Source organism: Sycon ciliatum, chromosome 8 (assembly GCF_964019385.1).
Source record: "Sycon ciliatum chromosome 8, ocSycCili1.1, whole genome shotgun sequence".
NCBI lineage: Eukaryota > Metazoa > Porifera > Calcarea > Leucosolenida > Sycettidae > Sycon > Sycon ciliatum.
Window position 1 is genome coordinate 20,984,169 of NC_088650.1, and position 22,795 is coordinate 21,006,963.

General features: G+C 44.8%; 1 protein-coding gene across 1 annotated transcript; it reads left to right on the top strand.

The window, feature by feature from the left end:
• Positions 1–770: 770 nt before the first annotated feature.
• On the top strand, positions 771–21,029 carry LOC135822298 (rho GTPase-activating protein 39-like). Its single transcript, XM_065335034.1, has 12 exons — positions 771–1,200; positions 1,290–1,428; positions 1,566–1,607; positions 3,293–3,914; positions 5,415–5,587; positions 6,352–6,424; positions 7,793–7,949; positions 10,190–10,328; positions 10,489–10,763; positions 12,787–12,936; positions 15,832–15,940; positions 19,870–21,029. The coding sequence occupies exons 1-12, from the start codon at positions 1,094–1,096 to the stop codon at positions 20,065–20,067; spliced, it is 2,184 nt and encodes a 727-aa protein (XP_065191106.1). The 5' UTR covers positions 771–1,093; the 3' UTR covers positions 20,068–21,029.
• Positions 21,030–22,795: the final 1,766 nt, after the last annotated feature.

Sequence of the window (22,795 nt, forward strand, 5' to 3'; positions counted from 1 at the left end):
CGCCCAATGGTCCAATGGTGTGTGTGTGCGTGTGTGTGTGGGGGGGGGGTTGGTGATGTTCACCATGGTTCACTGCTTGTACAGTCATGATGTAGCCCTAGTAAGTAGGAGAGGATTTTCTCAGCACCCTGATTCCGTCTGGTCTACCAGAATGCGTCGCATGTCGACAGTGCCGGACACTTGACTATGACCTATACTCAGTACAATGCAAAGTGGTGTCTTGAAGCTAAAAAAAACTTCAAGATACCACTTTGCATTGTACTGAGTATCGACATCAAGAGCTGGTTATAACTTATGCAGTTATGGGTGATCCACCAGGGTCCAGGGTGTACATAGCCTCTACTGTAGATCTACAAGGCTGCAATATATAGTACAGTGTCAGTAGTCCTCCATCCCGGAGTGGACAAGCCAAAAATGAAAAAAAATCTGATGAGTTTCACCTGACTTTTACTACTCCGAGCACACACACACACAATCATGTATCCCCCAAGTGCAAGTGCAAGCTCGAGACAAGCGCGACATGCCTACTCTACGATCTACACAATCTACAGACTCACTGTACTCTGCACTGTAATACAAACTACAGTCAGTCAACATACTCATGTACATGGTCTACGCAACGTATTGTGACGCGATCATGTCATTTCGATCGTACTCGATCGCAGTACAACGTTTCCTGACTTGCTTGCACATTTTGCATGTATGCCAGTACTGCACTGCACAGTCTGCAGGCAGACTCAGTGACGGAATAGATGTGCTAGCCGGGTTGATGCTGTTGGCAGTGTTGCTTCAGTGAGCGTTGCGACGTTGGTGTTGTCAGCCAAGTACAGCTGTACTAGTACAGTAGTTTGGATTTAGGTTGTCGCCAGCTTCCTTTACCCCGAGCTGAGCTCGATGTAGCTGGACGTGAGAGGCTTGCTGGAGATATCGCCAAGATAGTTTCACCTTGCGAGTTAGTTCACGATCATTTTTATGGTGTGGTAGAAATCGAGTGGTAGCACTCGGGGCATGGTGCTGTAGATGGAGGGCTCGTCACCAATTCCCCAGGAAAAATCTGACTGTGTGTAAATCCTGAGCTGAGATTGGAGGAGAAATGGCGACCCCCTGGGTCGAAATCGTCGATCCACGTTCTAAGGAGTTGATGTATGCCAACATCACGACTGGAGATTGTTCCTGGGATGCACCAGATGGAGTCGAAGTGTATGTACTCCTCGCCGGACTTTCCATTTTATCGTCTGGTTACAGAGGGTCAAGATTGTGTTCCTCGTAATTTTGCTGTATTTCTCTAGTCGCCAGATGACCGATGACCAGTGGTGGGAGCTGTACGACAATGATTGTGAATGCTATTATTATTACTGTGCTGCCACCCAACAAACTGTTTGGGAGCGACCTGAGGATTCTGAAGTCATACCATTGTCAAAGCTACAGGTGAGTGTGTTCTAAAAATATTGTGCCTGTGATTATGATTGTTTATGACAGTGTGTGTCTAAGTACATGTACGACAATTAGTTGAAGTGTTTTGCCTAAGTGTGCTGCTGGTTGTGGTGTGTGCTGATTTTCAACAGTCTTTCCAAGACACTATGCCTCGATCTCCCACCCCTCGACTTGTAAGTCACTATCTTACTGAGTGTACATTGTATTTATTGTCAGATATATCCATTCTATTTTCACTTGAAATTCTACTATGCATTGCTTTGGATGGGTCTGGTGATCTTCCATTGCAAAGTTTTGGTACGACTTGGACATATGGGTGTAAAAGGATGTATGTGAATTCTTCCATTGCATTTGGTCAGAAATGGTAAAGCAAGCACAAAATCCACCGAATTTATCCTGGGTCACATGTGTGCACACCCCCCCCCCCCCCCCCCCCCTGATGTGCACGTGCACTTGAGAATGGGTGCTTACACCAGACGCGGGCTTGTGGTATCCCTCTGCTTTGTTGTCTCTCTCTCTCATTAGCTCCTTTCTTTTTAGAGCGTTACGATTGAGTTGCTCAACACTTGAGCTCCCTTGCACCTTGGATGCTTACGGTACTGACCCACGAATACCATCCAAAGCAGACGTGTAGTGCAAATACCCTTTGGCGGGGATGGCATCTTCTCTTGCACTCGGGACAACAGACTCCTGAGCCAGTCAAGTCAACATTCTAGTGACGGGGAAGCACTGGACGAAGTGTTTAGCGACCCAACTTTCTAACATTACTGGCGTTGTTTGGGTAGTATAAATGTTACGTATTTGTGTGGGTATCTGTGATAGATCTGCTCCTTAGCAGGGTAGGTTTTCTGAATATAGCCGTTTGCACGCGTTCGCCTATGGACTCTTTCCCGTGCTGATGAACCTGGAAACGGACTTCCTCAATGAACTGTAATTTATAGCCTTCAAGTCAAGCTCTTGCGAAGTTTCATGAAGACACAGGAAAATAGATAGATGGGTAGCAAAGTGAAAAACGTAAGATTGAATTGGAGAAACATTTTGGGTTGGATAATAGAGAGGTTCCGCCTAACGTAATTACGTTAGTAAAAAACGTAGTCGATCTACGGAAAGTCTTACGGAAACTGCATGCGCATCTGTGTTCCGCCATACGGAGTTTTAAAATCACGTAGCTGCCCTTGGCAACTCCGAACGCGGCAGTGTACGACCAGAGGGAGAGAGTCATAAATTTGTACCCCAATCCACTTACGGACCAGCTACGTTATCAGAGCTCTATCTACGTACTCTACGTAGACAACTTTCCGTAAGTGGAGTGCAAACTCGCGAATTCACGGGTTTTCCCCGCCCACTAACGTAAAGTTGCTCAACTTTACGTAGTGCGGAACCTCTCTAATGCTGCGCTTTGTATGAAGCATACTTGATTCGGAGAACGTGGCCTGCTGTTGATAGTATGCCAGTGTCATCACCAATAATACGGATGTTTTGTATCTAGTGGCAAACATTGGCTGGTGAAACCAGTCAATCCACACCACTTCAATGAGTAGCGTATGTGAAGGGACGACTCACCGCTACTGTACATTGTCGAGGTCACTAATCCGAATACTGATGTGAACATTTGGAAGAACTATTATTTGTGTTGTAGCCAAGGACTGGAGATGGCTGTTGGGTGAATGTTTCTGCAACTATGAGTTACGATAGTTTTAAAATCGATCATGGTGATTTTTGTATATCAGACCGTGAAAGGATGAACATCAGATGTGTGTGCGTGCGTGTCTCTGTCTGTCTATGTATGTCTGTGTGTCTGTTTGTGATGGCGTGTGTGGTGGGTACATGTTTGTATGTGTGTGTTTCCTGCTCTTAGTCCACAGAAGGGTCAGTGTCATCAGCAGGTGCTGTTGGTGATATTCGTGGTGAGGAAGATCCAGTATCCAATATAGATGATGTTGATGTATCAGCAGTCAGTAATGGAGATACACCTGTTAATAATGGTTACCACACTGCTACGACGAGTCAGGAGCCAGTGGTGACGGCGGAAGGAGAAGCTACCGAGCAGGCTCAGTATGCAGAAGATGCCGACTACCCTCCACCCGATGCTGCGACCGCAGAGTATGACCCAGCGCAGTATGATCAGTCTCAATATGACCAATCACAGTACGACCAATCGCAGTATGACCAATCGCAGTACGACCAATCGCAGTACGACCAATCGCAGTATGACCAATCGCAGTATGACCAATCCCAATACGACCAGTCCCAGTATAACTACTCAACAGATGAGGCAGCCGCAGCAGCAGCGGCACCCGCAACAACAGAAGCTAGCTATGATGCAACACAATACACGCAAGATGGTGGTGGATATGATGACACTCAGTATCAACAGGATAATGATCAATCTGCTCATGATCAATCAGGCAGTGCTGCAGATGAATTTGGGGCAACCGCAGCCACAACAGCTGCTGTGCCGGAAAATAGCACCGCTGAAGGTGAGAACGTGCGCAAAGTTGCAAACAAGACTACCTCGCATCACATGAGGATAAGCCTAATCACTACTGGTGTAATTGATAATGTTGAATGTCCTGAGGGCTTGGTGGTAACACATAGTGACTCAGCATTAAATGTTACCGTTGATGGTTCTAATGACGGTTCTAGCGCTGGTATAACTGATTTAAACATGGCTATGCTAACCAGTTCTACTGATGAGCATGCACCAAAAAATGCCAACATTCCAATAACACGGTTCAGCTTGGGTGTAACGGGAAGGGATGTGCTGAACGCAACCAAGCAAACACGCAGTTTTTCCGATGCTTCAAGAGGTAATTACCCTTCCTCAGCACTCTCTGCAATTGTTTGCGTTTTTATCTGGTGTGCATATGCCTCATGTAACATATACGTGGGTATATTTGTCTGCCTAGTTGCTATGTGACTCATTCAACACACAAGGGGAGCAACTGCTTCTGTAATGAGTGCCTTGGAACAGTGGTTCCGGTTCCTGAGAGATGTGCGATATCTAGGTGGGGTGATGCCAATGAATTTTTGGAATGTAGTTGATATTCAGTTGAAGCTGTAGTGGCACAAACTAGCCTCAATGTCTAAAACGGCAATCATCTCTTGATGTGGTCAATACCCATTTTAGTGTATGCATCTGCCAAGTGCCAACATTGGACTTGACACAACATTAATACAGTACATGTAGTAGAATGCACAGATATATACGCTCAACACCCGTTTCCTCTCTAAATACCTTTAATTCTGACGGGAACATGCACAGGTGGCCTTGATTCACTCTATTTTCTCTAATTTCTCCAAACTACTACCTTATGCCTGATTCATATGCTTCATTTCGCACCCTTTAGCCTATCTTTCAATTGTCGCGCAATGTGTTTACGCGAAATGAAGTATGAATCAGGCTTTAGGCTTCTAACAATGTGACTGAAAGATGCTAACGAATTGATTCCCTGAATTAAAATGAAAGTACTAAACTAAAAATGAACTCCCCAAGGAACCACTAAGTACTAGGCTAAGCCACGCATTGAGGATCGTCCTTTTCATGATAGTTTCTGTCTTTAGTAGCGAACTGTAGAATTTTACTATGATGTCCTAGCCGAAGAACACTGGGGAAATGATGCCTACAGCATAGTATAATATACCGGATTGCATTTTTGAAGTGACCTTTCCCTTCATGATGGTGATCTACTATTGCGTCCACTGTAGCATTACGTGTATCTGTCCTCCGAACTTCGCTATACTGCGATTGTGGCATGTTTATGCATGTGTCTTGCCTGCATTTTTATGTATGTGTCAGCAAAGTGCCGAATGAAATTCAAAAATTGATAATATTTCTCTTTTTTGAAAGTGGATAGTAGACCTATGTTACAGCAGAATCTTTTGTATGGTGGAAGTAGTAGGTTGGTTTTGCCTTGGCACCATCTGTGGCTGTGCCCACCCTGATATAACTCTTTTTTTTCTGATGACTTTCTTTGCAGTACATGGTGCAGTTCCAGGGCCTTCTGTTCCTCCGGCTGCCCCAAGTTTGCCTCCAGCAGATAAGAAATTCAACATTGCCTCATTTGACCGCTTTGACAAGCCCAAGAGTCGGCGCTCATTTTTCAGCTTCAAGAAGAAAGTCACCATTGAGAATTTGCTGAGTTGGACTAAGGTAGGTCTGAGTGTGGGCTATTTAGTAATGTGTTTCAGGGGCCTGGTTTTGTTTTTGCACATCGGTAAGAGCTGCAACTGAAAGGTACAACAGAGAGGTTCTGCATAACGTAATTACGTTAGTAAGAAATGTAGTTGATCTACGGAAAGTCTTACATACACTGCATGCGGATCTGTGTTCCGCCATACAGAGTTTTCAAATCACGTAACTGCCCTTGGCAACTCGGAACGCAGCAGTGTAAGACCTGGGGAAAGAGTCTTACATTTGTATCCACTTACGGAGCACCTACGTTATCAGAGCCCTACCTACATGCTCTACGTAGGCAACTTTCCGTAAGTGGAGTGCAAACTCGCGAATTCCATGGTTTTTCCCGCCTACTAACGTAAAGTTGCTCAACTTTACGTAGTGCGGAACCTTAATTCATGTTTGTTGAGATTGGATGTCGCATCCACTGTCTGAAGCTCGTATTTTAGGTTGGAATGGGGCAGTGTCGAGTTTTAGAAGAGCACGATTCCTTTTATGTGCCAACAGATGGCACCATGCAGTTAGCTACATGCGCATGAGCACACTTATCAATCTGATAGGAACTTAGAAGCTTGCACAGGAAGTGTTAGCACTGTGCACCATATAGCGTGTAGCATGTACCATGTGTGCTACATGTCACCACCGAACCCCTGCTCTAGCCTTTCTGTGTGCCCATCCTCATTAGATGCTGTATGCTTTGGTTTCTTTTGTGCTTTTCTGTTCTTTTTCACTATATTAAGGACCCGCTCACACATCCTATGCTGAGAACGAACGATAAAAAACGGAAGAAGGAAGCTCTGGATATGTTCAAACGTATGTTGCTTTAGATCTTATTTACAATTACTTCCTCCGTTGAGCAAAACTTCGTTGCATTTTTACAGTTGAGTCCAACTCATTCTATGGCTACAAACTCGATTTGCAAAGGGAGAAACAAAGCAGCATATGAGAGATATTTGATTTACAGATGTCACGCAGTTCGTTTCAAAGCAGTCCAGCTTCACTCTTTGTCTGAATCAGATGATGACTCACTCCTTGATGACATCTAGTCTGCATCCTCGCTGACTTTCGCCTCCAGCGCTGCCAGCTTTTGTTCCGCAGCCGTTACAAGTTGCCGAGACACGATTTGATCGTGGAGATCGCCTAGTTCTTTGCTCGACCTTTAAGCTTGATGGCCTCCATGGTGGCGCTGGTAGTTGTGGCCACTCTCCGGAATGCTATGGAAGGAGCCATACAGACACAACCAAACGCTCCTCATTTTCGCAGCAGGGTACTCGTGCCAGCATGTTTCCACAGCCTGCAGAAGCTCCTTTCTGGTTTCCTTTGCCGCAAGTGACACGTCGGTCTGCAGGCTGTGGAAGAACTCTGAGTCGTCGACGTTGAGATCGGGACTTTGCGCCGGCTGAACGACAACCTGAATTTCGAACACTTTTGATTTCCCCTGCGCTGCAAACACAAGTGCATTGATTTTGGCTGTGTGCAGACGCGCACCATCGTGCTGGTACAGCAGTGGCTGGCCGGCTTCTGGCACTTCTGGGCCCGTTTTCAAGCTGTTTCTCATTTTCGCACTTCGGTGTCATGCGTGTGCACCTGGGGTTGTGTTCTGGTGACATCCTGTCGAGAAACAGTTCTGCTTCGCCGATTTTTTCGAAGGACATCACTCCATGCTTTCCGGAGGTTCATAATATAAGCCTGTCAGAACAATGGACGACACAGCGGCTACCCTATGTAGGGGATAGATCACTGACATGTTTGTCTAATGCCAACAGAAATATCATGACAAGAACACGAAAAAACGCAACGAAGATTTGCTTTAAGGAGGAAGTACTCCTGTTCTGTTATCATCGCACAAGATCATGTACAGAATGGGTGCAATCCTGTTTTAATTTCTGAATACTTGAATGATCGTATTGGTGAGTCTTGATCGTATTGGTGAGTCTTGATCGCCCATCTGGAGTATGTACATCACCTTCTCGGTGATGTTACTCGTAATGCTTGCAATCTGTGTCCAATACTTGAGCAGGACAGTGCTTCTTAGTTGAAAGTACGAAGTTGAACTACAATGTGTGCCTAAAGACTTAGGTTTTGGCATTTCTCCTCACTCTGCTTTTAAACTCTCTGTCTCTCTATCTTTCTCTCTTCCCGTAATGAGTATAGTGTTGACATGTGTCTGCTTGCATGTAGAGTTGCTAGTCTACATGGGTGACAAGCGTAGTAAGCTGAAAGACAGGGAACGGGATTTAATCTTACACGAGATCATCGGCAGAACATGGACTACTACCCAGCTACGTGATGAGCTATTTGTACAGCTTTGTCGTCAGACCACTGGCAATAAGAACAAGTAAGTACAGTAATAGTAAGGCGAACTTTGCGTTCGAGTTTGCGAGCCCTTTTTGCTTCGCAAACTGAAATGCGAACGTTCACACTTTTCGGTCGGAAAAGCAGTCGGAAATCGCAGATTCGTGTCTGGCGGTCATGAAGTTACTACCTACTACGGTCTATGCACATGTATGATCTGTCAATGTAGTGCAAGCGCGAACTCTGTTTGTTAATCCTTAGTCCACACCGTTTTTTCTATGTTTCACGTCCCCCGCGCTCGTGTATTTCACAGCCGGAGTTTAACATGTACTAGCTCACATACCTGTACTGTGTGTGGATAAGCTGGGCCGCAAGTCACACAATTACTGCCCGTTTTTTTGGATCACGAGCATAATGTGCGCTCACAGGGTGAGCAGAAGCGTGACCAGAAACGTTCCCGTCCAGCTGATATGGACACAGTTTGGCGTGTAGGTACCACTCAGTAGAGATAGCACGTGCAATAAACTTTACTTCATTCATTGTATGGAAATGAATAGGCTGAATACACTCATGTATGGTATCAAGAATCCATAAACAAGAGTATGCAACTGTGGTCTCTTTTCTATGGGCCAGATGCGCGGCGTGCTGCCTTTATTACATCATTTCAGTGCAGTCTGTACATTGCAGAAAATCAAACACCGCACTTTCCCTCTGGTTTGAAATGAACTTTCGTACGGAACTGAAGTTCACACGCCAAAGTTTAGAGATCGCGTAGGTACTGGACTGAATCGAGCAAAAACGGACGGGCTTGTGCGAGAAATTGAGGGGTTGACTGCATGCTTTCAGAGCGTGATGGAAGCAAGTTACGTAATGAAGGCAGCACGCCGTGCATTGACCCATATCTACAGTTCCATACTCTTGTTTATGCACTCTTGATGGTATCAAGAGTACATAACCCCCTCCCCCAGAGTGTGCAACGCCTGATCCAGCTCTGCATAGGGTCTTGGTCGAGCGTAATCGGATCTTTGCGTCATAATTTCGTACACATCTGAGGGGAACCCGGTGAGTCGCGGGTACGCTCGGATCAAAAACAACGGTGCCCTGCCTCGAGACCGGCCTTGCACTGGTATGGAGTGTACACATGACATCAGAAGATCCGATTGCGCTCGACCAAGCCCCTATGCAGAGCTGGGTCAGGCGTAGCACACTCTGGGGGGTTATGTACTCTTGATGGTATGCATGTCTGAATTGAGTGAATTCAAAATATACACGAACAGTGCCGGGTCTTTAGTTCGACTCCGGCTGTGCACAAATACTAGTATGTACAATGTTTTTTTTTATGGCTTTTAACCCTTTGTGGACGGACTGTACGAGTTTTGATCTAATAAGATCGAAACTTGAAACGCGAATTTTTCTGGGCGCGCCGCACATTTTCGGCGATATTTTTTACACAAATCGAAAGACGAAATCCATATCTTTCCAATGGTGCTAAATTCGCCGGGGGTCCCTAGTCAAAATGTTGACCAAATCGGCCGCGCAAGAAAAACAATTGAGAGCTTGCGCGAGCATGCAGAACTAAAATTGCAGTACGAGTACTGTCATGGCACGACGATGCCATCGGCATGATTCTGAACTGGAACTCTAATGAGGACAGTTCTGACGACCCACTTGACGAGTCTGATGACGACGAGTTCGAAGTGGACAGTGATAGTGATGATGATATCCCAGAAATTCAAGAAAACAATTTATCTGATGGATTTGCTGATACTGCTAGTAGCGAGAGCGGCGGCGAGGATATGTTGGACAGCTTATCCTATCTACTGTCCGAAAATGTATGGTGTTGTATTGGCTAATGTACACCGATTTCGAGTTATTACTGATTTTCGCATGTCGCTTCTTTCCTGTACAAATTTGGCAGTCCATAAAGGGTTAATGTTTTTCGCCCTCCCTCATTGATTTCATCGGGTAAAGGTGACGAGAAACATAGAAAAAAACGGTGCAGCCTTATCACAACAAAAAAATTGTTACTGAGTTTGTCTTTCATTGGGTTGCGAACTCGCGTGAAATTCGTCTTGCTAAACCTTCGTGGTATCATATTGATGTGGTGACACCTGACCAATGTGTAGTTTATCAGGCTGTCAACTTGCCCCTGGCGTGTTTTGCTTGTGTCTTCTCCATTCACCATTGGTGGTGAAAGTGTTGCAAGCGCTTATTGCAATGTCGATTTGATCACTGATCATAGAGATCCCGTGTTCTGTTGTGCTTGTTTTGATGCCTTTCCAGGAAAAGCTTACACGCTGGTTGGGAAGTAATGTGTACAGCGTTGTCATTCTTTCCGCCATCATCTATGTTCCATTCCTATTTAGAAGGCTATATGTACAAGCATCTTCCTTCGTCACCTATTCAGGACCTCAAATCAGCAGTGAGTTTGTTTTCTTCATGTTTGCTTGGCATAATATCCATACACCTAACGTTTTCCAGTTTTACCATGCTTCATACTGCACCATATACTTGGCTGCAGTCTGCTGACTACTTTTTACTGCTGGCTATGTGCGTGCCCATTGTGTGTGCGTGTGTTCCAGGATAGCCCAGTCCAGGTGTATGCACAATATTGCACTAAGCGACTGGAACAAATGCGCATTTCTGGTGCCAAGAAGGGCCAGAAAAAGCCATCTCTGGAGGAAGTGGAGCATGGACGGAATTTGCCTTACAACCCATCAATGTTTGGCGACACACTGAGAGATGTCTTTGAGATGCAGTTGTCAACGTATCCCGACAGCCGTGTGCCGTGGATTTTGGCGACACTGGCAAAGGAAGTGTTGAAACTCAATGCTAAGAGCACAGAAGGAATCTTTCGGTAGGTGATGCATGCTGTGATTGTACTTTTGTTCAATATGCAAGCAGTACTGTTTCGTCCTTTAGGACTCATCAGCGCAGCACAGAAACCCGATGTTGAATCTGGTAACAATGGAAATTAATAACACCACCCCAGAGTGCTGTGCCACTACTGAAATCAGTGAAATGTGTTTATTGAAAGCCCAAACCAATTCATTATAATGAAGAAAATGGCCAAGGAACTACAAGTTACGCTATAGTGTCCACTAACACCGCCAGTTACTTGGCAATCAGCTCATGCGATAACATTGCACAGAACTGACCGACAGTACTGACGTTCCACAGCTAACTGGCTATCAGCTCTAGCACGTCTTGGGTGCGCACTCCAACAGCCTTCCAACTTGAAAGGTTCTATGTTATATGAAAACGTAGGGCGGGAAGTTGTTGTTCCTTGGTCCTTTTCTTCATTATTAATAATTAATTATTGATTATTGGCTCTCCATCCGAGTCTACCCAATACATTATATGAAGGTATTAGTTGAATGAGCATAGTATGGACATAGAGAAATTGTCAAAAATCTGTATATCATGTTCTTCAGATTGTAACTTGTTCTACTCATCCAATATCCACAATCTTGGGCTTCCTGGGAAGGTCTTCGCGAGAGGAAGAGTGTGGCCAAGCATGGTAACAAGGATGCCATATCTCCAGTACTGGAGAGCAGCGAAGGTGCAAAACGCTTCAAATATACGCAATTTCGTCCTGCACCAACCATTTCACTTTTATTGATCACTGGGTTCCGATTTTTTCGCTGTGAGCTCCTAGGAATCTCACAAGTGAAACCTGTGCAAATTAGAGTTGATCTGGTCAGCGAAAAGTCTCAAAATGTCATCGTTTTGTGTCGTGCTCAATGCGTACCAGTTGCCACGATTGCGGCTCGTTTTGCGAGTGATTTTTCGCTGAAACCACTGGTCGTAGCTCGTCGCAGATTGTTTCTACGGACAACCGGGAGTTTTCTCTTCGACCTGAATATTTGAATCGTTGAAATAGGGCGAGTTTTGACACATTGACAGAGTTAGGATCATGTGAAGTTTCCCACTTGAATGCGTCGAATTTGACGCTTTCATGTGCACATCGGCTGGTAAAGGGTTAAACTAAAATGCAAGCGAAAGACCCTGAACCCGGAGAAGAAACGTATTCTTTAGGCACAATTATCCAGAAGGGAATAATAGTACACAGTCTTAGAATAGAAATTATCAATAAGTACTCGGATGGTGAGCCAAGGCAAATATTAAATGGAAACCAGTCTCTCTCTGGTTTAGTTGGTGGGCTCTAAAGCATAACTTGTGCCCCGCTGTTTTCCTTAAAAAAACCTTATCCTGATCACATACGTACCATAGCACAAGATGGTAGCAGCCAAACTATGCTGAGAGCTTACAACAGTCACTTACAAAGCTTGCAGTCTACCACTACCAGAGCAGGATTGAAATATTTGTCTTATACGCGTGTAGTTCTTGCACTTGCCTCTCACGGATTGCCAACTTAATCACAGTATGGCTCACCATGTTTGCTGAATGGTCAAACTCATTCTCGATCAGGATACAGCCTGTTCACATACCGTATGTCAGCGCCTTTAAAGCCATGGCCTTATATTCGAAACACCGCTGCTTTCCTAGATATTTTAGATGCAAGATGACTCACCCACTACGCCATGCCATAAAAGTCAAAGTCCACACAGAAATTTCAATCTAAATCCACTTGTTCACCCTTCCTACTGGGCTGTAAGTTTTGTTAGCATAGTACTTATTCCTTCATTTTTACAAAACATACTTCAAATGTCATTTCATTTATGAAGCCCCTGGCTTTATAATCGAATATACCGCCATGGCTTTAAAGGTGCGGACATACGGTATATATATTGACACCCTTTGCTACTCGGAGCTCTCTGAACAGTTCGCATTGAAATGCTGAAAGGGGTCTTATGTGCTTTTCTATCTGTCGTATGTGTCACATTGTGTGTGTGTGTGTGTGTGTGTGTGTTTCACAGAGTGCCTGGTGACATTGATGAGGTCAACACTCTCAAGCTTAGAATTGATCGGTTCGAAGTTGGTGACCTACGCGACCCTCATGTACCCGCTTCTTTACTGAAGCTGTGGTTTAGAGAGCTGCTGGATCCAGTGATACCACCAGAACTATAATATCCTCCTCAGCAGTTTTGCAGTGTATGCCTGTGTTTGTCAACATTGACCTGGCATTGTGGTGTGAACATGTATTTAGCCATCAGTGGCCTAAATCACCCTCCTGTATATAAACAGTGTGGGGGGGGGGGGGGTATTTAATGATTGTCCAAACTTCATAGGTTAATGAAAAGATACGTTAACGATCTTGCAGTCTTCAGGCATTATGGCCTCAACAGAACTTGTTATAACGAAGAAATGTAACTCGTTAAAACATTAGATTTACTAGTACTTCCTCGTTAGATTTACCTGTCTTACAGTACGAAGTAGTGGTTGCGACTTCGGCGATGATTTGTAAGAAAGGGTTTGCTCCCCACACCGGAGCTCGCGCTATTCCGCCGACTTTACTTGACACTTGACTGACTCACGACTGCCATCCAGAGCACACGAGAAGTCCATCGAACCTTCGACTCGGCAAACCTGCAAGAAAGCACCACTCCCTGCTCAATACACAGTGTTTCGGGGAATTCACCCCTCATCAGTTGAGCTTGAGTAGGCTGAGGAAGATTGTGCCTGAAGAGCACCACTTATATAGTGCTCTCCAGGCACAAACATCACCAGGGATACAAACTTACAGAGACGCTCCGTTTCCAGCGCGACAAACACCTCGTAAACACCAGATAGCAGCGTGAGTCACTCATGTCACTCTCCGTGTGGTTCCACGATTTCGCAAGTCAAACCAGGATTTCTTATTTGAAAGCATTCGAGCGAGATACTCAATATCCAGACAATTTGAGGGAGAAGGAAGAAAAAAGGAACTCCTACCATGGTCAACCAGCATCCTGACCTTTTCGAACCTCTCCAAGCTATCCCTGGTAGTCTGGATATTGACGCACGCACTGATTTTCAGCTTCTCCTCGTCGGGATCACGGGGTAACTTTCAAATTTGCCGATATGCACTCGAACAAATGCACAATTGGATCTACATCAAAATATTGGGTCTATCTGTGTGCTTGCTGCCTTTCTCAGCAATACCCGACATGTCTACTGGGCAGTTTCCACCAGGCCTCGGCCTCCTGGACTCAACAGCGACTCCAGTGCCATGCCGTCTGTCCCCTAAATCGCATGAAAAGGTAGCTCAGCATTGCACGCACGGGACCTGAAGTTTGTGCACGGGACGTGATAAAACTTGGTGAAGATAGCCAGAAGATAGTCCTCTACCTTGGAAAACTGAAAGCTAGACTGGGAAAACTTCTGAAAAGGCTTCTTGAGGCAGGCATGTCAACGATGAATCAAGCAACGAGCGAGATAGAAGGCTTGACTTGTGCAACGCGGAACAAACTGTTCCTGCGAGGAAGTTGGGCATGTGAGGTACCAGCGGAAAGCTAGTTTCAAGAGGAACACGGAATACCTGTTTTCCGGGTAAACCTGGCCTGGCAGCTTTCTAAATCGAGCGAAAACCACAGCGAAATCGCCTGCTGAGAATTTGAAAATTCAAATTTTCTTGCCGATCCAGCCCAATCGAGACTTCCGGCTGCCATCTTGTTAAATGTCCAAATTTCGCGAAAAAAACAGCCGTGCATGTGAGGTTTAGCAATGCAAAATGACTTTCTCGAAGTTATTTGAATCTTATAGTACTGTATCTGCAGCTCAGTATCAAGCAGGGGGCTGTAAATTTACTACTCCCTGTCGTCAAGTGCACACCGAGAAAAGAGAAAGTTACTTTCGCAAATCACTGCAACTATGCGTCCAAGTTTTCGAAGTTTCGAGCTTTGTTTCTGTACGTATTCCCAGACTCGAATTTTCTTTCGAACTTTCTCGTTGCTAGACGTCCCTAGTATCTCGATCCACGTGTGTGCGTACAACAATGTGTACGAAAATGATTTTTACCCACCATATACGCACATTTGGATCATTTGGATCTGGTCAACCCTGCTCCCCGAGGTGGGTTGACCAGATCCAAATCCAAAGGATCCGGATTCGACCAATCGAAAGGGTGCGAATCCAGTGGATCCGGTTGATCTGGATCCCGATCCTACCAATCGAACATGCCCTCACCTCTCAGTTTAGGTACTTCATTTTGAAGTAAGTGTACAATGTTACAGCCACTGTGCAATACTTTGGTTGATTCCAGACCCTCGTTTCAAATCATGTTGTGTGCTGGTTTCATGGTGTGGTACAAGTTGTAGTTGTTCCCATATTGCCAGTATGCACCGAGGCCAGGAGTGCCTTCTGCAATCCCTCCGGACTGCCCCGGTATATATCCTGTAGACTGTGAGCAAATGTGGCATATGGGCCGTGCATGCCGGTTGTGTGTCGTTGCCGGGACCCCGACGTTGTCAATATTTCAAACCTACGCTCGTCCCAATTTTTTCTAAATGAAACCAGATGCGTTGATCTTGTAGTTGTTTGAAGGTGGTAAAGTCGGGTATCGTACCAATACATCCGTCTTCATTCTTTTCGTGATTATTCCAAACTTCACCACAAATACCAGTACAATGAGTGCACAGGACTAACGGTGCAATTGCAAGTTCTTTTGATTTCATCAAAGTGTCTACGCGTGATTTTGAGCCCTTTGCTGACTGCACAATAGTGAAGGTGTGCATGTAAGCAGCCTCATGATCTAAATTCACCCTCCGAAGTACAATCCTGTCGCACCATTTGGACACATGTTATACTGCAGTGTACTTCGTTGCAGTTTTCATGCTCAAACCGTAGGCACGTGGTCTCTTCTGACATCGGGGTTTGCCGAGAGCTGGCCTACTGCAGGTGCCTGCTGGTTTAGCTTCTGTTGACCAAACGTTAGCAGTCTCTATTGTCATGAACTACATTAAGTCATACTTTGGCCTAATTATGTCTCCTGTCATAGCTTGTAGGATTTGAATATTGGCCTTAACATCCTACTGTGTGTTTACTGATCGATGTATTCGGTGTGCTGGAAGCCGAGACGAGGTGTTAGCCATTGTGGATGAGCTGCCGGAGCTGAACCGCAACGTGCTGTTCTACATTGTCCATTTCTTACAGGTATGGCCGACCATTAACTGTTACATGCTTCCTCTCTTCACTTCACTAGCATTGGCATATGTGTGACTGTACAATGTAGTCTTTGAAGCGTGTTCCCTGCTACTTCGTGTCTACTTTGTACAATGTATGATGTACAGCAGTATCCACACTCTGAGTGTACTAGTGTAGCAATCTACTTCTTCTGGAAACAAAAAATTCGTAACTTTGATAGGCCAGTCAGTTCTGATGAATTGAGCTTTGACGAATGGAACAATGTGAGACTGAAATGATGCCTACTGTAAAACGACAAACTTTCGCGAGCGATTAACTTTCGCGACTTTCGCGAGCAGGGTCGAATCGCGAAAGTTTGACACGCGAATATGAAATTTGTACTATTACGTACTACGCGATGCGTCGATGATCGATCGTTTTGCAACAGATCTGTACAGTACGACTCGTACATGCGCATGCATCACTCACTGCACTGACTGTACATTCACAACGCTGATCGATGCTTGCACGGCCGGCTATGTCCAACCAAAGAGCGCAGCTGTTGCAACGACAGGTTACGTACCAACACCAGCCTTGCAAGTAACAAACATTAGTTGCCGTTGGAGTACGGCGACTTGAACCAGAAGAGAATAAAACGATCGACTGGAGAATGTCTCAGTGTTGTGGAGAGTGTTGTTGAACTTCTTGGAGCATTTGGCCAGCTTGCTGTTGCGTAGATTTTAGTGTTGTACTGCTCGAAGAAGTCTTCTGAATTTTATCGCGATGAGTATCGCAGTGGCTCAGCAGTTCGAAGAGAAAGTCTTCCGATGATCCCTCTTCGAACGTGCCATCCTTTCTCCCAGTACTAGTACTTACCTTATGGTTCTCTTTGATGCCTTGATTCCTTCTTACATTCCTTGATTCTTTCTTTCATTCTTTGGTTTCTTCTCTCATTCTTCATGCACTCTGCGCCCAGCACTCCAAGGCTTCGTAAAATATAATTCATTTTTGGTGGAAGGTAAAAATCGCTAAAATTAATCGCCGCTAACTGGTCCAGTTTGCTAAAACGCTAAATTTAGCCGCCGGGCAAGTTTGTCGTTTTACAGTATTTATTTTGTAGTATAGTGTACACAAAGGCAGAAGAGAACAGTGAAAATCGCGTTTCATGCACTTAGCAAGGCTTAGGGCGTGATCGATTGGGCGAATCCCGAGCAAGTGCGCTCCGAGTGAGCGTGAGCGTTTGGCCGAATCCCGAGTAGGTGTACTTGGAGTGCAATCCGACCACACCGGGAGTGGCTGGAGTGGAAATGGACTTTGACGTGGTTTTTTTTACAGCTTTCGCATAATCTTTGTACGATATGCGTACATTTGGCGTACTATGCCATTGCTTTATTAGATTGTGCCAGCGTTGCTCGGACCACGCCTGTTCTCACTTGATCCAGATTCGCCAATCAAGGACACCCTAAGGCACTCCTCAGGCAACTGAGGATTTTTCTGAGAGTTTCAGTTGTCTGAGGATTGCCTTAGGGCCTGGTCAGACTGCGGCTAATTTTCGGTGCCTGACAAAAAAAAAAGAAAATCGTTCAGGATTAGAATCGTGATCACACTACACATGTGGGTAGAATGAAAACTCAAAATTCATTTTGAGCGTCAAGTGGAAATCTCCACGAACAACGTCAAATTCCTTCACCTCGGTGATCGCCACCACCTTCAGTGCAATCCTTGCAACCATCCTTATGAGTTTTGTTGCCAGTATTAGTATTGCCAGATTAGCTCTTCGATATCGAGATGATCGAGATGAAAAAATCAGTGAATATCAGCGTCAAACTCCTGGTTGGAGTGGAAAAGCGTGGTCCGTTCTTGCTTTTTTTGGAGTGTCAACCCTCGATTTCGCCGCTCTGGCATCAGGTTTCTATGGAATTTCGGATTCTAATCACAGGGTTATTTCGTTTTTGCCGCAGTCTGACCAGGCCCTTGGCCTTGCCATGCGCATGAAGCGCAGCGTTACAACAATAATTTAGCAGGCTATCACTGTTCTCTTCTGCCTTTGTTGTATTGCTCCATCCTTGTGCTGTTGAGTACTCTAGCAACCTGGGAATCCCCACTACTGTGTATTATCGTGTACCGGTATACATAATATCCAGTTACCGTACGCGCTGGAATACAAGCCCCCCTTCGAATACAGCCCCTCTCAAATACCGTAAATAAGCCCACCCTAAATAACGTCCATGTCCGATAATAAGCCCAGTTTTAGGCGGTGTACACTTCAAGTCCGTTTTAGCCCCTTCGAATACAGCCCCTCTCAAATACCATAAAATTCCGTAAATAAGCCCACCCTAAATAACGCCCATGTCCGATAATAAGCCCAGTTTTAGGCGGTGTACACTTCAAGTCCGTTTTAGCGCCCATGCCCGAAATAAGCCCAGGGCGTAAAGTGGACTCAAAATGACCAGCGCGCGAGCGTTAGGCCTAGCCCAAATTTGCTCGGGGCGCTTCGATATTTTGCCGGCAAATTTTGCCCGATCACTTTCCATATTTTGCTAGGCATTGCCTTTCGTTTTCGATATTTTGCTCCATTTTGCTCCTGCTTTGTGGCAAAAATGGCTTCGAATGAACCGTCTACTTTGGTAAAAGTGGATGGTGACTCTGATGAGGAAAGCAAAACTTATAATGGTGTCAGTATTACGGATTTTGGAGCATGATTTCAAATTTATGTACCCCTGACAACCTGCACGAGCTATTTCAGCACGACCTTGGCCCAATGAAACCAACGAAATTTGAATAAAATTGCCAAAACACACCCGGATCCTCAGTAAATTCGATATTTTGCTCGGAATTTGCCAGCAATTTCTTTTCGTTGGAAAAGTCGATATTTTGCTGGAAGAATTGCCGGCAAATTTGGGCTAGGCCTAGCGAGCGTGTGTTCGCGTACAAACTGTAGAACAGTTGTAGATCGAGTGCGTGCTATCCAACTGCACGCAGCACAGTGCAGAACTCAACACTGCCACGGCGCGCGAGGACAGCGATGTTCCGTTGGAATGTAGCAAACTGCCAAAAAATGTGGCAAAACATGTGGTTTGATGTACCTGTACCGCGCTCAGTGTGAATGGTGGTTCACTGAAACTAGTGGGTTGCTGATAGATTGATCTTCTGCAGATTGCGTCCGAAATAACGCCCATGCCCTAAAATAAGCCCATGCCCAAATATACACCCGGTTTTTGACGCTCTGCAAAGTATACGCCCGAGGCTTATTAACTGAATTTTACGGTAGAGCCCGTGTGTCAGAGGGAATCGGAATAATAAAGCCCCGTCTCGTATAAAAGCCCGGGGCTATATAATCGAGTGCTCAATGTCCGTATCATGCAGTGCAGTTACGGGTACTTTACAGTACAACGATCGAGTGTAGTCACTGCATGTATCAACACGAATAGTGTGAAACAATTGGCGTTTCTATTAAAAAATAAAGCCCCTCTCGAATAAAGCTCTCTCTCGAATATAACCCCCTCGATGTGTCTTCTGCAAAAAATAGAGCCCCGGGGCTTCTATTCGCGCCTTTACGGTATCCACTCGTTTTTTTGTCCTGAGTTTGTGTGTTCCACTGAAGTAGGTTTCTTGAGCACCGTAGCTCCTTTGACTGTGAAAATGAAGTAACGATGTTTTTTTGTTTCGGGGGAAATAGAGTATAACAATTCTAGAGTTACGACACTATCTTGAGGCCTAGTAACCAGGTGATTGCATACTTTTAGCCTGATGATGAAATCTGAGGTTTGACTTTCCCACTGAGAAGAAGCCATGTACATGACGTATTACATCACTTGTCCCGCCATGCATCTTGCGATGTCTCAAGGTGTCAAAGAGCACTCTTCAGTTCAGGTAGTAGTACTTTACCTTTACAATGCCGCTAGTTGTTATGCCCACTTACCTGTTCTGTTTTCTTTCTATTTGTTACTGGTGTGTAGCAATTTGTGCCAACAACTGTCAGCTATTACACTAAGATGGATCTGAACAATCTAGCTATGGTCTGGGCACCAAACTGTCTTCGCTGTCCTTACGATGATCCGACTGTCTTATTTGAGAACACCCGCAAAGAGATGACGTTCGTGCGCACGCTCGTGAATGAGTTGGACACGCGTCATTGGGAGGGTATTGAAATTTAGATCATGAAATAACTCACAATTCTGTCTCCAAGAGCATAACTATCTGTACATACATACATACATACATACATACATACATAATTATACCATTGAAATTCAGTGTCACAATTTTGAAAGTCATTTAAACTCCTTAATAGAACGTGAATGAGAAACTCTGAGATTGGTTTCAGCATATTGTAAAGAATAAAGTTAGGAATTTTTCTTTTCGCATACTTCCCACACCAATGATGTCATCATTTGCATATATAGTATGGTGTCTTGCAGTATTCATTATTTTTTTCTTCCTATCAATGTCACCTGGTAAAAAGCACGAGGACACTGGTTCTGGTCTTCTGTTTCTCTCTCTCTCTCTCGCATGTCCCCATACTTCTTTGCTAATGCTGTGGCTGGCTAGCATTGCCATCTTATTTGTGCAATTATATTTGATTGATTTTTGATTTTTGCCTATTTTCTTTGTTAGGAGTTCACCTTTTTGCTGTTGTGTGAGATCTGCTGCTCTGTATGTGTGCTGCTCAGATGCCATTATGTTGCATTCTCTCTCTCTCTCTCTCTCTCTCTCTCTCTCTCTCTCTCTCTCTCTCTCTCTCTCTCTCTCTCTCTCTCTCTCTCTCTTTCTCTCTCTCTCTCTCGTACGTTTGTTTTGTTTGTGATAGGTTGTTGTTCTGCGAGGGTTTTTTCCGATCTGTCTCTGCATTTGTCTACTGTCTGCCATAGCTTAGTTTCCCTCGTGTCACTGGTTATGCAGACTCTTGTATGCTGTTTGTATCCGTCTTGTGTTATTAACTTTTTTCGTTTTGTTATGGTCATCATAGTATTGTTGCCCGATAATGTGAACAATGACCGTTGCTACTGCTGGTAAAGTTTTCTCGCACTGTGCTTAGTGTTATGTCAGGAATAACTGTTACCTGGACTTGACTGAAAGTGTAATCAGTACTAATCACACACGTTGGCTTTTTTCTTGACCTCTGTGTGCAGCTGTTGTGTTTCTCGAGCTATGGAGACCTGCCAGAGTAGAGGGCATCATCTTTTTTAGGCTATCTCCATCATTTGTGCTGTCCAGGGAGTCGTACCCAAACTAGTTTGAGTACGACTCCCTGGTGCACCGGTGCTGACCAATCTTGCAAATCATGCGCATGATGTTGCGGTCATACGCAATTATGTGAGGATCATACATGCATATGCACCATTTTACTGACCCCAACTGCCAGTATGCCCAGGACCAAGAGAGTGTGCAACTAACGCATACATGCAGTGCTCTCCTAACAGAATTTCAAGTACTGTATTGCGAGTACTGGAAGATTTTAGAGTGTGATATGTGTCTAAAGTTTTTGCATACAAATTCCAACTTTTACAAGTCTTTGCGAGCACAAAGTTTAGTGACCATGCCAGCACACACCTGTCTCCTATTTCTTTACAGTAGACTGTAGCAGGGAGCCCTACACACACGGTATGTGTAGGGCTCCCTGGACTGTAGTACATGTACCAAGAGTACATAATGTACTCTATCTTGGTAGTGCATTTCTGAACTACAAAATGTAGTATAGCTGTGGCATGTGCGTAGTAGCACTCAAACAAACATGCACACACTGCACTGACTTTAAAGCTATGTAAGTATATGTTATCGCATGGTTGCAAGGGCCTTATGGCATATTATTGCCCCGAGAGGTTAGCCCGAGGGCCGTAGGCCCGAGGGCTAACCTCGAGGGGCAATAATATGCCATAAGGCCCGCAGCAACCATGCGATAACAAATTTATCACATGGCCCACAGAGCAGACCATTGGGCTGCTGTTGAAATTAGCCCAAATGCCAACACATTATGACCACAATGTATATTGATGTGCTATCATTATCAAAACAGGAAAAATGAAGATATTTCTCCTACACCCTAACAAAAAGTCTGCTACAGGCCATCAGAGAGTATACAGTACTGAAAGACGGAGACAGAAAAAAAAGTGCCGGCACCGCATCGTCATAGCAATAGACATGGCAACGACAATAAAATACAGCAGAATCATAATTTCTAACTGGTTTGAGGGAAATCATAATTTCAGTTGAAAAATTAAGAGTGCTACCACAAAGAGTTTCTTCATGTTTACATGTGTATCAGGAAGTTGTCAAATACAGTACTGCAACAAGTGCAAGTATTTGACGACTCCCTGGTGTACTAATTCTGAGGACAATTTTTCTTCTTTTTTTTTCAGCTCCAGATAGCTGTATTTTTCATTGCAAAACATTCCTGAATTGTTGTGTTTGTTGTTCAAGCAAAGGTGAAGGCAGAGGACAGATGAGCCTGGTAAGAGTTTTGCGTGGCACATGAAGACCACACACAGGCAGTGACTTTGCGAGGATATGAAAACGCACGACGCTGAGTTGAATTTGTGTTATTTCAAATAATTGTTTGTGATCACAGTACCACTTCGAGCAGAACTGAATCTTATCCACAAGCTTACCGACGGTCAGGCTGCCAACATGACTGAACAAATGATCCCTGCAAGCACCACGCGGCAGACGTCCGAGGCCATGTCCATTGCCGGGATGTCCATCTCCAAAAAGAATTCCATCTTCGTCTCAATGCTACACTGCGACTCGTAGAGTCGTACAGAGTAGTCACGCGATCACTGAAATAAACTATTTTTTTGCGGGCAAATAAACTATTTTTTTGCGGGCAATATCGCATATTATTGCCCGCGGCGCGAAAGGTGCTGATTCGCTGGAGTACGGGCAACA

Bases quoted from the DNA above. Each gene is read 5' to 3' on its own strand.
- LOC135822298 (XM_065335034.1), top strand. From the start codon at position 1,094: ATGGCGACCCCCTGGGTCGAAATCGTCGATCCACGTTCTAAGGAGTTG. The intron at 10,329-10,488 runs GTGAGTTTGTTT...CGTGTGTTCCAG, and splicing joins TTCAGGACCTCAAATCAGCA to GATAGCCCAGTCCAGGTGTA. The intron at 10,764-12,786 runs GTAGGTGATGCA...TGTGTTTCACAG, and splicing joins AGCACAGAAGGAATCTTTCG to AGTGCCTGGTGACATTGATG.